Source organism: Venturia canescens, chromosome 3 (assembly GCF_019457755.1).
Source record: "Venturia canescens isolate UGA chromosome 3, ASM1945775v1, whole genome shotgun sequence".
NCBI lineage: Eukaryota > Metazoa > Arthropoda > Insecta > Hymenoptera > Ichneumonidae > Venturia > Venturia canescens.
The window spans coordinates 19,960,831-19,976,661 of NC_057423.1; the positions used below are offsets into that span (position 1 = coordinate 19,960,831).

The 15,831-nt window shown below is 36.6% G+C and overlaps 1 protein-coding gene across 1 annotated transcript; it reads left to right on the plus strand.

The window, feature by feature from the left end:
* The first annotated feature begins 13,519 nt into the window (after positions 1-13,519).
* On the plus strand, positions 13,520-15,502 carry LOC122408473 (zinc finger MYM-type protein 1-like). Its single transcript, XM_043415267.1, has one exon. The coding sequence runs from the start codon at positions 13,520-13,522 to the stop codon at positions 15,500-15,502; it is 1,983 nt and encodes a 660-aa protein (XP_043271202.1).
* The last annotated feature ends 329 nt before the right edge of the window (positions 15,503-15,831 follow it).

The window sequence follows — 15,831 nt, forward strand, 5'->3', positions numbered from 1 at the left end:
GTTTTTAAGTGTTCCTTTTCAAATAGTATTGAAGTTTGTATGACTGATATACAGCGAGTACTTCCAAACTTTGATATTTCTGTGTTGCAGCATGTGTGCCAATCATTCAAATCATTTACTCCAACCGTATCATGTAATCTAGAAAATTCATCACAAAAGTCTTCCGCTTTTCTAAATACTTCAATTTTCCTTTTTCTACTCCATTGTGAGTTTTCGAATTTCTAAATTCATTTCTGAATTGTCCTGAAATGGTTTTCCTCCAAAACCAATGCAGGTACCTTAAACGTCTTTGAATTCTGTTGCTCTGTTGAATTAAGTTCGTTTAGTTTTTTTGCTGCTTTGAGTTCTGGCATAAAAAATGTCAGAAGTTTTCGGGTACTTTTTTTCAGCAACTATCAAACTGTGGATAATTGGACCTCAGCGGCCACTTGCAAACTTTGGAAATATATTTCATTGAGGGCACGTTTTGGATGAAATGAAATCTCTAGATTCAGAATGCAAAAGCGACATTTAAAGTGGGCAAATCTGTTGGATTTTTCGTGTTATGAATTTGATCTATCTTTCATTTGAATTTTGAAGAACAGGGATAAATAAAATCTGTTCTATTAAGGAAATCTTTACATCAGTTCTTTCTTGGTATGAAGACTTGGAAAAAATCGCCAAAGGCCAAGGACAGACAGGTGACGAAATATTTCCAGTACAATTTTGACGAAAAATAGATCTTTTGTCGCGGAAACCAACGTTATAAGCCGAAAATCATATTACAGCCCACGAGACGCATTTCTTCACTCTCTTGGGTTCCTATTATACAAAACATATTAGAAGATAAGGGGGAAAATCACCAACGTGGAAAAACAAAGCAGTGCCGAAATATTTCCAGTACAATTTTGACGAAAAATAGGTCCTTTTTCGTGGAAACCAACGTTATAAGCTGAAAATCATATCTCGGCCCCCAACCCGCTTTCTACCATTCTCTTGGGTTCCCAATAAGCATAGCATATTAGAGTAGAAGAAAAAAAATAGCCCAACTCCATGGACAGACCTGTGACAGAATATTTTCTGTACAATATTGACGAGAAATTTGTTGTTTTTCGTGGAAACCAACGTTATAAGCCGAAAATCATATCTCGGCCCACAACACACTTTTCTCCATGCTCTTGGGTTCCGAATAGACGAAACATATTAGAGTACAAGGAAAAAAATCGCCAAAGTCCAAAGACAGACCTGTGACGAAATATTTCCAGTACAATTTTGACGAAAAATTGATCTTATTTCGTGGAAACCAACGTTATAAGCCGAAAATCATATTATGGCCCACAACACGTATTTCTTCATGCTCTTGGATTCCCAATAGACAAAACATATTAGAAGACAAGGAGAAAAATCACCAAAGTCCAAGACCAAACCAGTGCCGAAATATTTTCAGTACAATTTTGAAGAAAAATTGGTCTTTTACGTGGAAACCAACATTATAAACCGAAATTCATTTCTCGGGCCTCATCCCGGATTCCTCCATGCTGTTGAGTTCCTAATAGGCATAACATATTAGAGTATAAGGAAAAAAATCGCCAAAGTTCAAGGGCAGACTTGTGACGAAATATTTTCACTACAATTTTTACGAAAAATTGGTTTTTTATGGTGGAAACCAACTTTATAAGCCGAACATCATACACAGGGAAAATAAGATTAGGAAAAGTACATTGATGGTCCCTTATTTGCTGATAATTTCATGAAAAAGATTATCCCATAAAAAATGTTCGTATGAGAATGGAATCTATAAAAATGTACTAAGCAATTAATTCATAGAAATTTATACTAAAATCCTATAACCGTCATAACATAAATGAGGAACTTTTGAGAAAAAAGACGTGATATCAAACCATAAACTTCCCCTTGGGAAAAAAAGGTTGGGACAAGTACATTGATGGTCTCTTGTTTCTGGATGACATAGAAAAAAGATTCAGAACCAGGAAAAAAATTCTATACAAATAATAAACGAAAAATTGAAAACTTCAAAAAAATTCAACAAAAATAAAAAACAATCGAAAAAATTCTGTAAAGAAAAATAAAAAATTTTCAAAAAAATTCATAAATATTGGACAAATTGAAAAATAAACTATCCAAGTTACATGCAGTATAAAAATGTATGATATCAATTGTTGGCCAAGTTTTTATTGATAATTTGAAATATTTATCGAACAAATCGGAAACTTTAATTGAAATTCATGATAATTATTTTCAAGAAAAAAGTTAATAAAAAAAGTCATAACGGAAGTTACGTGCAGTACTAAAATGAATTATATCAATTCGAGGTCAAGTATTTATCAGTTATTCGAAATATAATCTCCGGCGACAAATGAGCGTTGAGAATCCTTGTCGGGCTCACAACGTTTTATCAAAATTACTAAAAAATTAATGGAAATAAAATCATTCAAAATTCACATGAAAGTCATTCGTTACTTCAACAAGGTACACACTTTAAAGAATCGATTCCCCTCCGACTTTCAGGATCCCCTGGTATTATTCACAACATTCAACTTCGATTGGATCGGTACAAATTATGTTCAAATACGTCTTAAACGTACTTGTCCGGCCCATCACTTTTTATTCAAATTGCTCATTCGAAAACAAATCAGGGCTGTTCTTTAATGACAAATATAATAAAATGGATAGAAATAAAAATAATATCTCCAAGTAATTTGAACTTGATTGTTCGCAAGTTCGTATAGCAATATCCACTTCTCATTTTCTTCAGTGAACACATACCATTCGGTAAGAACCAATGAAAATGAGAAATAATCAGGCGCATTACTAGAAATTTTTGAACCTACTCAGCCATGCAATGTTTTTTTTTTCTATAGTCACGTACACATTTTGATAAATATCACTAGTCGAGTACGACACGTGGATTCCTGGAATTTGAAGAAAAATGATTTTGTTGTGAATTATGACTCCATATAATATAAATAGATTAATCAACTTCATCTTTCATTTTCGTTTCATTTTGACAAGAGCGATTCGAAGGAAAATTATTTTCTCGGGAATTACTGTTCCTTAATATTAACACATGCATTAACTTCGTTTTTGATTTGTATTCGAATGAGCAATTTGAATAAAAAGTGATGGGCCGGACAAGTACGTTTAAGACGTATTTGAACATAATTTGTACCGATCCAATCGAAGTTGAATGTTGTGAATAATACCAGGGGATCCTGAAAGTCGGAGGGGAATCGATTCTTTAAAGTGTGTACCTTGTTGAAGTAACGAATGACTTTCATGTGAATTTTGAATGATTTTATTTCCATTAATTTTTTAGTAATTTTGATAAAACGTTGTGAGCCCGACAAGGATTCTCAACGCTCATTTGTCGCCGGAGATTATATTTCGAATAACTGATAAATACTTGACCTCGAATTGATATAATTCATTTTAGTACTGCACGTAACTTCCGTTATGACTTTTTTTATTAACTTTTTTCTTGAAAATAATTATCATGAATTTCAATTAAAGTTTCCGATTTGTTCGATAAATATTTCAAATTATCAATAAAAACTTGGCCAACAATTGATATCATACATTTTTATACTGCATGTAACTTGGATAGTTTATTTTTCAATTTGTCCAATATTTATGAATTTTTTTGAAAATTTTTTATTTTTCTTTACAGAATTTTTTCGATTGTTTTTTATTTTTGTTGAATTTTTTTGAAGTTTTCAATTTTTCGTTTATTATTTGTATAGAATTTTTTTCCTGGTTCTGAATCTTTTTTCTATGTCATCCAGAAACAAGAGACCATCAATGTACTTGTCCCAACCTTTTTTTCCCAAGGTACCTATTTCTCTCAGTCATGATCATGATGAGGTTTAATAATCAACCAATCAAATTATCTATAAAGAATTTTGATGATTTCGTGCAACACGATGCTAAGAATAAACGTCATGGGGAGCTGTTACCCAGTAGTATACGTGCAGTATTTTGTGGTCCATCGAATTGTGGCAAGACCAACGCGCTTCTCACCCTCATTACACATCCCAACGGTTTGAGATTTAAGAATGTGTATGTGTATTCAAAGTCTTTGAATCAGCCAAAGTACATATTTCTCAAACGCTTACTCGAATCTGTGCAAGGAGTGAAATATTTTCCCTTCACTGATCACGAGCTAGTAGTCAAACCGGAAGAAGCTCGACCAAATTCTCTCATGACTTTCGATGATATCGCTTGTGAAAAACAAGATAATGTGAAAGCATTTTTCTGCATGGGGCGACACAAAGACGTAGACTGCTTTTATCTCTGCCAAACGTATGCACTAGGGTGGTCCTTATTTGAGGTTGACACTTTTTTTCACATCCCTCCCCCCCTGGTTTGATTCCAAATCATTAAAAAAGACACCACGAAAAAGCTGGAGTCAATGGGATGATGGGAAATGGTGCCGGCAAGTCCGAATCGATTGAAAACAGGCATTTTATATAAAAGTGATGTTTTTCTGCTGGGGCCGGTTATTTATCAAGAGACTCGGTAGAGTCTCGGGACAAGTACATTGACAGCCCTGTCGTCTGCTGGCCCGAGGCTCTCGCCGAGACTATACTTTCTCTGAATAAAACGATTCGCGGTGGTGGGGGTAAAATTGGCATGTGATTTTCTTTAATTGCGAAGCTCATGAGTTATGTACGGCTTTGATAATTGAACTTTAAGCTAATTAAGAAGTTTTCTGTCGAATGAGCCCAAAATCAGCATTCTCGGTGGCGTATTTGCTGAGAAAAAACTTTGCACGTGCTCAAGGGTATGCGAAAGTTACTGACATATCACGAGTTCGACGTATACGTATACGCGTTTTGACGTAGTTAGTGGTAGTAGAGTTGTGCCTCTACGCATTCTGATTGGCTCAACGATGTCGGCTCCTCCAGCTGCTAGGCCGACCGCGGGTGGGGCTCAAGAGTTAGAAGGCCTAAAATAGCGAACAGGCATTCTGTATATCTATATATGCAATATACAGAATGCCTGTTCGCCATTTTAGGCCTTCTAACTTTTGAGTCTTACCCCGACCGCGCACAGACTCCGTGAATATTATATATATATATTGAGACGATCCAGGCGGGTCGATAAAATAATTATCGGACGTACCGATAAAGTAGAGCGCGGCGCGACAATCAATCAATCGAGGCGCCAGCGCCTGGGCTCGCGTATCGACCCACCTCGCATCGATCACACACGTTAACTATCTCGTTAAAATTTACTTGAATAAATTCAATCGTCTGACATGAAAATAACTGAAACTTAAGAAAGAATTAGGGAAAAATTAGGAAGGTGGAAATCTCACAGTAAAAGCACTTACAAATTGAAGAAATTTTACAATATCAAACAACTCGGGTAAATTCAAATTTAAATGTACTTCGCGCGCTTCAGGCAACAAGCGCACATTCGCCAATCAAGAGATCCGACCAATGCGAAACTGTCAAGAACAACGAATTAAGAAATCATTCACTGATAATTGGCACAACGAAGTGTCGCGTTTGCGCGTCGCTGAAACTCCGAAAAAAGGCATTGGTCCGAGCCAATCAACCAATAGCAAAGAACATACGACACAAAATTTAACCAATCGGGAAATTTAAGAAGGTTTGAGATGAACTTGATTGGTGAATAGGCGTAATTGTCGCAATGCGACAAAATTATTATGATAGTTGGTCGTTGTTTCGCGTGAGTATAAAGAGCCCATGGAAACTGGTCTCAGTAGCCAGTCTAGTCCTCATCACGCTAGACCCGCTTTCACTAGCCGATCTCGAGACTCGCAACTCGGATCCGCATTACGCAAACTCGCCGACTCTGGCCTAGGAAACCAGAGCCCGCTTTACGCAAAAAAGAGAAATATCGCTCAGGAAGCACCCTTAATCATATACCACCGACTCATGCTGACAGGGTGGGCCCCATTCGATTTCGTTTGGGTTCAGGATTGTCAGTGTGGGGCACCGATCTAGTCAGGAGGGCGGGGATGGTTCGATTTCGTTCCGTCTGAAGATTTCTGGCTAGATTACCTATTCCTTGTCTGCCAAGAGGGAGGTGATCGTTCGGCTTCGTTCGATCAAAAGATTCTTGGTGGATTCCTCTCACTCATGCCAGGAGGGCGGGGACAGTTCGATTTCGTTCTGTCTGAAGATTCCTGGGCGGGTTCTAATCCTAAAAATATCTTTTTGGCTTCCTGAGTGCAAGTAGAGTCCATTTAAAATTATTGAACAAACATTTTTTTTTTACGAATTTAAATTATTTTGCAAAAAATAAATTTCAATTGCGAAAATACTAAATTTCATTTGTGAAACACTTAATCATTTGCGAAACACTGAATCATTTGCGAAAACACTAAAATTCATTTGCGAAAACACTAAAATTCATTTTGCGAAACATCACATTTTATTAGCGAACAATAAAGTCATTGTGCGAAACACTGAATTACCTTGCGAAATATCAATCATTATGCGAATCAAATTGTTTTGCGACATTTGAACCAAAAGTAATTGCGATTTAGAGATCAGTTCTTTCTTTTTGTTAAAAGTATCACACGAGACGAACTAGAAATCAGTTCTTCCTTTTTTGTTAAACTATTATGCGAGTCAGAAACTAATCACGAACCGTCCATTTGGAAAGTTGCTGAGATTTTGTACTTAAACAATCACCAAACACAACAAAAATTGAATAAAAGCTTTATTTTGTTTATTTCCACATTACTTTGATTTACCTCTTGTTTTTCTTTCATACCTGCTCCTTTTATTCATAAGAAGCTCGAATTCACGCGTAACGGGGTGTTCTGTCACCATCGTACCGTTACAATATATATAAACCATGTGTCAGTTTTCGATCATCGTATAAACAAACGGAGTTTTGACATTATGGAATGCGTGTGGGATAAATAAAGAAAACTTTCGTCATCTAACGAAGTGCATAGTACTAAAACCTGTGGAATGCTAAACTAAACCGGTATAAAAGCAGTAGCGTAAATGTAGTCTGTGATCTGTCGTCGTGTGTAAAAAAGAATAAAATAAAAAAATACGCGGTGCATGTCGACGAAACTTTTTAAGATTTCATTAATTCGTTTGACTGAAAATAAGTTGATCATTTATATTATTTGTAAATAGGTTATATTATATCAATACATCGATACGCACATCCGAAACCACCCGAGACTTGTTTTCATACTGAACGTCATTTTGACAGATGAGGTTATGATCCCCAAAGTGCTGTTGTGTGCGGACTCTAATTAATAAATGAAACTTTTCAAGATTTCATTACTTCATTCGATTGGAAATAAGTGTCAACTGAGATAATCTTTCAATTAAACCAGAGTGCGCGGAACATTGTTCAGTGTAAATATATCGTCAGTTGCGTGATTATATATCATGTGTAATTATGTAGGTTATATATACGAGTTCCCTTTGATAGCTGTGTGGTAACGAACCGGCCGGGGTTTGACGTTACGAAGTGCGGGACATATGTAACAAACGTTCGCATAGTTAGTGAATAATATAAATAAGGCAAATCAGTTTATCAAAAATAGGTCTGGAAGTTGTAAGAAAAAATGTTCGTCAACTTATAACGTCAAATTTTCTTTTTGCAATCTGAAATATTATGGTTGATAATTAATAAAACAAGAACACACGGAACTGTTAGTATATATAATGTGAGAAACTCCAATCGAATAAATGTTTTCTACTTTAATTTTTGTGTCATCATTATTTTTGAATATTCCCATATTTTGCTTCCTATTGAGTCTGGCTCTGCTCTTTCCGATCCTTGTTTTGACTCCATCGGTTTGCAGTCGTGGATCGATACATATTATTAATTGGTTGCCTAATATGTGTCCTTTAATTTTCTACCATTTCTTCATGCTGATTGTGGTAACCTGATTCAAGTGGTTTCCGACTATGATCATTATTCGCACATTTTGTATATCAGATTCTCAAAACAGTTTCTGGTGTTAATATAAGTGTAGTTATACTTTTTCCACCTGGCCTGTCGAGTAATAAATTTTGAAACTTGTTCCAAAAAGTCTTTGGATGCTTTTTTGCTGATAATATGAAAAGTTAAATCTTCGGAATGCGGTAGGCAAACACAAATTTTTACAAAAATACTTATGAAATAACGTGTATGTCGAGTATTCCTATTCTGCAAACTGCAAATGTGGAATTATTGGTGAAAACATTCATTACGATAAGTCTACAGTTGCTCAGTTTTGGATGCGATTGAGTATAATGCCTGCCAACATAATGGAAACCTACAGAATTTCTAAATGTTATGTGCGCTATGTCATTTTAATGTAACATCATAAATTCTAACACCCTTTCACTATGATACTATATATTTGGATCACTGAAATACAGCAAAAATCTGCAAACTATAAAATTTATATACTGTGCCATTCATTTTACTTTTTGACTCTCACCGTAACATAAATATGAAGTGAAAAATTCATTAGAAAAGTCTTCAGTTCCTCATTTATGGATGGATTTGAAATTGCTGTCTTCCAAACTCATTGCGCAGATACATTGAATCGCAGCAGATACCTGCGAACTTGGAAATTTCTGTGGATAAGTATATGTGCTAAGTATCACCCCCTATCTTTGATTATGGTAATATGTAATGGAACTTTGTTCAGCAAGTTTTAAAGTGTTTCTTTTCAAATAGTATTGACGTTTGTATTACGGTGGTACGAAGCGAATGTACAAACTGTGATATTTTTGTGTCGCAGCATGTGTGCCAATCATTTAAATTTGTTACTCCAACCGTAACATGTAATTTCAAAAATTCATCACAAAAGTTTTCAGCTTTACTAATTATCTTAATTATCCTTTTTCTAAATTCTATGCTAAATTTCTGAATTTCCTAATTTATTTCTAAATTATCCTGAAATGAAATTGTTTTCCTCCACAACTAATGCAGGTACCTTAAACGTCTTTGAATTCTGTTGCTCTGTTGAATCAAGTACGCTCAGTTTTTTTTACTTCTTTGAATTTTGACATAATAAATGTTTCCGGGTGCCTTTTTTCTGCAACTATCAAACTATAGATAATTGGATATCCACGGCCACTTGCAAACTTTGGAAATATATTTCATCGGGGGCATGTTTTGGATGACACGAAAACGTCTAGATTCAGAATGCAAAAACGACATTTAAAAATGGCCAATTCTCTTGGATTTGTTGTGACTTGAATTTGTTTTATCTTTCCTCTTTTCCTTTCTTTTTTCTAACGTTGTAAGCCGGAAATCGCATCTCAGCCCGCAACAAGCATTGCTGCATGTACATGTTCTTGAGTTTCCAATGGACAAAATATATTAGAAGACAAGGAGAAAAATCACCAAAGTCCAAGAACAATTAAACCTCTATCGAAATATTGCCAGTACAATTTTAACGAAATTTAGATCTTTTTTCGTAGAAACCAACGTTATAAGCCGAAAATCATATCTCGGCCCCCAATCCGCTTTTCACCGTGCTCTTTGGTTCCTAATTGACAAAACATATTAGGGTACAAGGAAAAAAATCGCCAAAGTCCAAGAACAGACCTGTGTCGAAATATTTTCAGTACTATTTTGACGAAAAATAGGTCTTTTTTCGTGGAAACCAACGTTATAAGACGAAAATCATAAATAATCCATAGGAATTCAAACTAAAATTCTATAGTCAACTGAAAATAAATAAGGAACTTTTGAGAAAAAAGACGTGATATCAAACCATAAACTTCCCCTAGGAAAAAAAAGGTTGGGACAAGTACATTGATGGTCCCTCGTTTGCTGATAATTCCATCCATAAAAAAAACTAAAAAAATTTTTTTTTTAAATTGTAAAAAAATTATTTTATAAAAAAAAATACAGAACAATTTGAAAAAAATTTCATCTAATTTATGTGTGGCATTAAAATTTATTATATTAATTCGAGGCCAAGTATTTTCTAATGAATTGAAAAAAGTTACCACTTGAGTTACGTGCAGCACTAAAATTTATGATATCAATCGACGGACAAGTATTTTATTAGTAACTCCAAATTTTGACATTATTAAATTGTTCTATAAAAGCTTTTGAATCCAAAAAAAAATCACATGAAAGCTAATCATTTGTTACTCTATGGTGACAGAGACTTATAAGAAAATCGATTTTTCTCAGACTTTCAGGATCCTTTGGTATTATTGACAAAATTCAACGTCGATCAGGAAGAATATCGTCTTTGCTGGACGCTGCGCCACGAGACATGATATTCGGAACGGCGTCGGCTTTCCCAGCGAAGTGTGGTAGTTGAACTCTATGCCGCAGAGACTATAATAGGAAAACACGCAGAGATTACAAAAGAAAGCAAGATTCGAATAAAATGACATCCATAAAAAAAACTTAAAAAAATTTTTTTTTTTAATTGTAAAAAAAATTATTTTATAAAAAAAAATACAGAACAATTCGGAAAAAATTTTCCAAATCTTGAAAAAAAATTATATTTAAAAAAAAACTAATCTGTATCTATTTTTCAACGTGTCAGAAAAATCAAATAACAAGTAAAAATGAAAAACCGAAAAATCGCGCTTGAGATCATTTTGGAAACCGATGCCTCATTCTTCTTATTTCATTAGAACACTTAAATCATTGTCAAAAAATTCCATCTAATTTACGTGCAGCATTAATATTTATTATATCAATTCGAGGCCAAGTATTTTCTAATAAATTGAAAAACTTACCATTTGAGTTACGTGCAGCATTAAAATTTATGATATCCATCGGTGGACAAGTATTTTATTAATAACTCCAATTTTTGACATTATTAAATTCTTTTAAAATGCTTTTAAATCCAAAAAAATCACATGAAAGCTAGTCATATGTTACTCTATGATGGCAGAGACTTATAAGAAAATCAATTCTTCTCAGACTTTCAGGATCCTCTGGTATTATTCACAAAATTCGACGTCGATTGGATCGATACAAATTATGTTTACATATGTGTTAAAAGTACTTGTCCGGCCCAGCACTTTCCGTTTAAATTGTTTATCCAAATAAAAATCAGGGCTTGTCTAGAACTGATGGATCAAATATATTCATGCAGAGGGAATTGAGAGAATTATCTTCAATTAATTTTTACTTAATTATACTAATTTAATAAAAAACGGAAACAAATTGTTCCGCAATATACAAAGGATATTATTGTGCATCGATAAATGAAAAAAATTGGTATATATTATATATGTTCAAGCTTCTAAAATAACTCTCTAGTTTGTATTCAATGACGGCAATTTTTGCTTCTCACTTATTCTTCCAGCGAACGAATTCCATTCGGAATAAGAACTAACCTATACTATTATTCAGGGGCGGGTTTCTCGATAGGCCAAATAGGCCCCGGCCTAGGGCGACTAAATTTGAGGGGCGGCAGAACTTGGCGAAATTTATTTTTTTTTTAGCAGTCACGCTCTCTGTGAACTTATACGTTAACACATAGAAATTCAAAAATGTGTCCATAGTACCTCGCAAAAAAAATCACATGTAAGGAGATTACTATTATGAAAGTTTGGATCATCGAACTGGATTTTCGCTCACTGGTTTACTTCAAATTCAAGCATATCATTCTCTCTTTGCTGTATGACACAGATATTTAGTACTGGATCATTTGATTTTTTTTCTGCCATCAGTATTAGTTTTTGTATACGATGGAGGAGAAGAATAACCATTCCTGGGATCCAAAATATTACCACCGCTTCCCGCCCGCAGGCCTTCTAAAAAGCGTTTTTAATTCGTTAATTTTTTCAACCATATCAATTTATTTCTAGATCTGTTTTGCTTGCTTCCTGTATGTCGTTCCGCTTAACTTTTTTCTCCTAATACTCACTTTGCAATATCAAATACGTAACAACTAACAACATTTTTTAAACCGTAATACCTGTTCGATCGGAATAAATCTTATTGCATCTGTTACGTCCAGAGGGGACGAACAATGAGGAAGGCCAATTGAGAATGAAGGAATTTGTTGTAAGAAAAAAAAGGGTAGTTGTGCTGCCACCAACCTGCAGAGAAGCTGCAGGATTTTTCCAATATACTTAATGAGGTTGATAATTAATTGACGACCAGAATAAATTTTAGCAGAATCAAAGAAATGTTTAATACGCCTATTTGGTCCCATACGGGCCCCGGAGAAGATTGACGGGATCGCTCGAGGATTGGAATAAAACGCAGAGACACAATTTTGGAACAAGAATTAGATTAATATTGATTGACGAAAAGAGAATGGTTCAAGTTACAATTTTGAGTTACAATGGTGAAAGTTACAATGGTGAAAGTTACAATGAATTCGACTTACGATTACTGGCGGAAACAATTCTTCCGCCGACACTCCTAAACACACTCACTCACACTTCGAACAAATATTTTGAGAAAGCAAAAGAACTAATCTAAGAAACGTTCGTGAATCAAGGGGCACTGTGTTGTTCACTTCGCGCTTGTTGACGGAACCCAGACTTATGTCCTCTGTGCGGTTCACCTGTACTATTTTACCAGGATTTACTACCCCGCCGCGAGCTTGCTGAATTACGGAGTTATCCCAGTGGACGACCGAGAGTCTGTAGCGAGCAATCGGAACTAATGTACAAAAATCCTCGCCACGGCGACGAGAGCTCGAAAGCGATCGTCGTGACGGGGTTTTCAGCATCTCAGCACTTTAGTCGTTCCCATGGATAGGTCCCTCGAACTCGCGATCAGGCGATGCTGATCGGGCGGATTCCGAGGGCTTCCGGCCAGCGGCGACACGAGGCAACGCGCATAGGTCGCACTCAAGGACGCTCCGTTGTCAAGTCGCGCAGTTGTCGGAGAAGGCCGTCGTCACGAACCGCGTATATTGAAATCACACGCGGGACGTGACACATCAACAAAAGTCGAGCAGATCAAGGAATTGATAGAATTATTTTAGCAAATCACATACTTCTGCTATTATTTTTGCGCTGAATACTGGCTTTTCACTCACAGAGAAGGATTAAGTCGAATCATCAAGATTTTCGAAGAGCCAAGAGCAAAGAGCAGGCTTCAGCGAATTGCAGCTCGTTGACATGCAGCAACATTGTATATTAACAACCATAACATACTATGTTGTGCAAACGTGCTGCAACATGCTCGGGTCCTTTCTGCTCTTGACTTTTCGAGAATCTTCATTCGATCCAAACCTATTCTGTTAGTGAAAAGTGAGTGTTCAGTGTAAAAGTAATAACGAGTGTGCATGATTTGCAACAATATTTGTGTTTACTTCATAATCTGCGAATATTTTAGTGGTTTATATAGTGTTTTATCCCGATCAAATATATATTATATTTCAAAAAAGAGGTGTTTAGTATTTAATATTGCAAATACGAGTGATGGGCGGAAAAAATTAAGTGGAGCGGAGTACAGGAAGCGAGCCAAAGAAAAGACGGACAAACAGAATGATGTCATGAAAAAAATGAACAAATTAGTGGCGTTCTTCAAGAAGCCGGCGGCAAGTATGACTGACCCTGATAATGATTTTTCTTCTCCGTGTACGATGACTAAAATTAGTGACAGTGAAAATACCGAACAACCGGAACAACTCAGTACAAGTACCTTCAGTAACCAGCTCGAAGTCACGACAGCTCACGTTGCTTCTACAGCCGAGATTTTCGCAGAATCGTTGGATAACCAGAAAAAGAAAAATGATACGTTTGGAGTTAGCGAAGATCCAGCTCAATGGCTTATAAACGATAAGACCAGAGACTGGATAGCGATGAACGGAGTGCAGCAAAATATGAATATCGATTTTGCCCAAAGCCACCGCGTGTACGAAGACCGCACGCGTCATTTATCGAAGTCATTGTTTAAACGGCAACTTTTGAATGGAGAGAAAGCAAACCGAAGTTGGTTAATTTATTCTCCAAGCACTGGTCGAGTTTATTGTGGGCCGTGTCTTGCGTTTGATGGTGCTACCCAGTTTGGCAGCGTAGGGTTCAATGATTGGAAAAACGCTCATAGTCGGGTCGCGCAACACGAGAATTCCTCAACCCATAAATCGTGCATTTTGAAAATGAAGCAGAGAGGAAATGTTCTCGGTCGAATCGATCAGCGGCTCACAGCACAGCTTAATGAGGAAACAACGTATTGGAGGAATGTTTTAAAACGTGTAGCGGCAACTATAAAAGCTTTAGCATCTAGAGGACTACCATTCAGAGGTCATGACGAAAAGTTCGGTTCGGCAAATAATGGAAATTATTTGATGTCTCTGGAGCTACTGGCTGAATTTGATCCATTTCTGGCTGATCATATTTCGAGGTATGGCAATCCGGGTAGTGGACGTACAAGTTATATGTCGTCGACGATTTGCGATGAATTTATCAAACTAATGGCCGATACAGTGCTTCGTACTATCGTAAGTGAGATCAAGTCAGCGAAATACTTCTCCATGATGATAGACTCTTCACCAGACATATCGCATGTTGATCAGTTAACGTTCGTAATCCGTTACGTTCAAAATGATGGTTCGCCGATCGAGCGCTTCCTTCAATTTATCCCCAATACAGGTCATAAAGCGCAAGAGATGACAGACGCTGTCACTTCAGCCCTGAAAAAATTTGAAATCGAAATCTCGAACTGTCGTGGTCAGTCATATGACAATGCTTCCAATATGTCCGGCGTTTACAACGGACTGCAGGCACAAATAAAAAAACTGTCCCCGGAAGCAGCGTATATTCCCTGTGCAGCTCATTCGCTAAATCTTGTTGGGCAATCGGCAGCAGAAAGTTGCGAAGAAGCTTGTTGGTTTTTCGGACTTCTGCAAGAAGTGTACAATTTTTTTACTGCATCAACACATCGCTGGGAGATCTTAAAAGCTCAACGTCACTCCAAAGAAGAGTTGAAAGCGGGATCAGGGACAAGTACCGTAAAAAGCTTGTCGACAACTCGTTGGTCTGCTCGTGCAGATGCATGCAAAAGTTTGTTGGAGTCTTGGCACGAAATTTATACAGCGCTGTACACCTTCGAAAATGATTCAACCGAAAAACCGATCAGTCGATCTGAAGCCAAAGGAATTCGATTGAAATTGGACCGATTGGAGACGGCATTCATGACCGTTTTTTGGGGTTTCCTACTCAATCGGTTGAATATTGCTAATAGAAAATTGCAGGCTGTAAACGTTGACAAATTTACTGCTATTCAGATTTACGACTCATTAATCGGTCTCATGTGCGAAACTCGGAATAACTTCGATGAATATGAGAAAAAAGCGCTGAACCTGTCTGAAACAGGAGAATATGAAAAAGAACTGAAGCGCAAAAGAAAACGAAAACTCCATTCTGACGAGTCGGCCGAACAAACGGAAATGAGTGGTCGGGAAAAATTACGGGTCTCCACGTTTTTGGTCATCATAGATAAACTTCTTTGCGAGCTTCGAAAACGACGACAGGCATATCAGCAATTTCACGACAAATTTTCGTTTCTTACAAATCTGACGAATCTAAGCCCAGCTGAAGTAAAAGAGAGGGCTGCAGCATTATAAAATATTTACGCTTCTGATCTTGAAGAGGATTTTGTAGAAGAGTGCCTGCACTTTCGCTGCCAGTGTTTTTCGAGCCAAAGCCAAATTGACACGCCGATGACATTATTAAAATGGCTTCATGATGCCGATCTCTACAGCATTTATCCTAACGTTGATATAGCTCTACGCATGTGTGTTTGTATCCCAATTACGAACTGTTCCGATGAACGAAGTTTCTCGTGTTTGCGGCGAGTGAAAAATTATTTGCGCTCTAAAATGAACGAGGGCAGGCTGAATGCTCTGGCTATCCTTTGCATCGAATCGGAATTGCTACGATCATTGGATTGTGA

What these genes read in the sequence shown, in the direction of transcription:
- LOC122408473 (XM_043415267.1), top strand. Translation starts at nt 13,520, where the DNA reads ATGACTAAAATTAGTGACAGTGAAAATACCGAACAACCGGAACAACTC.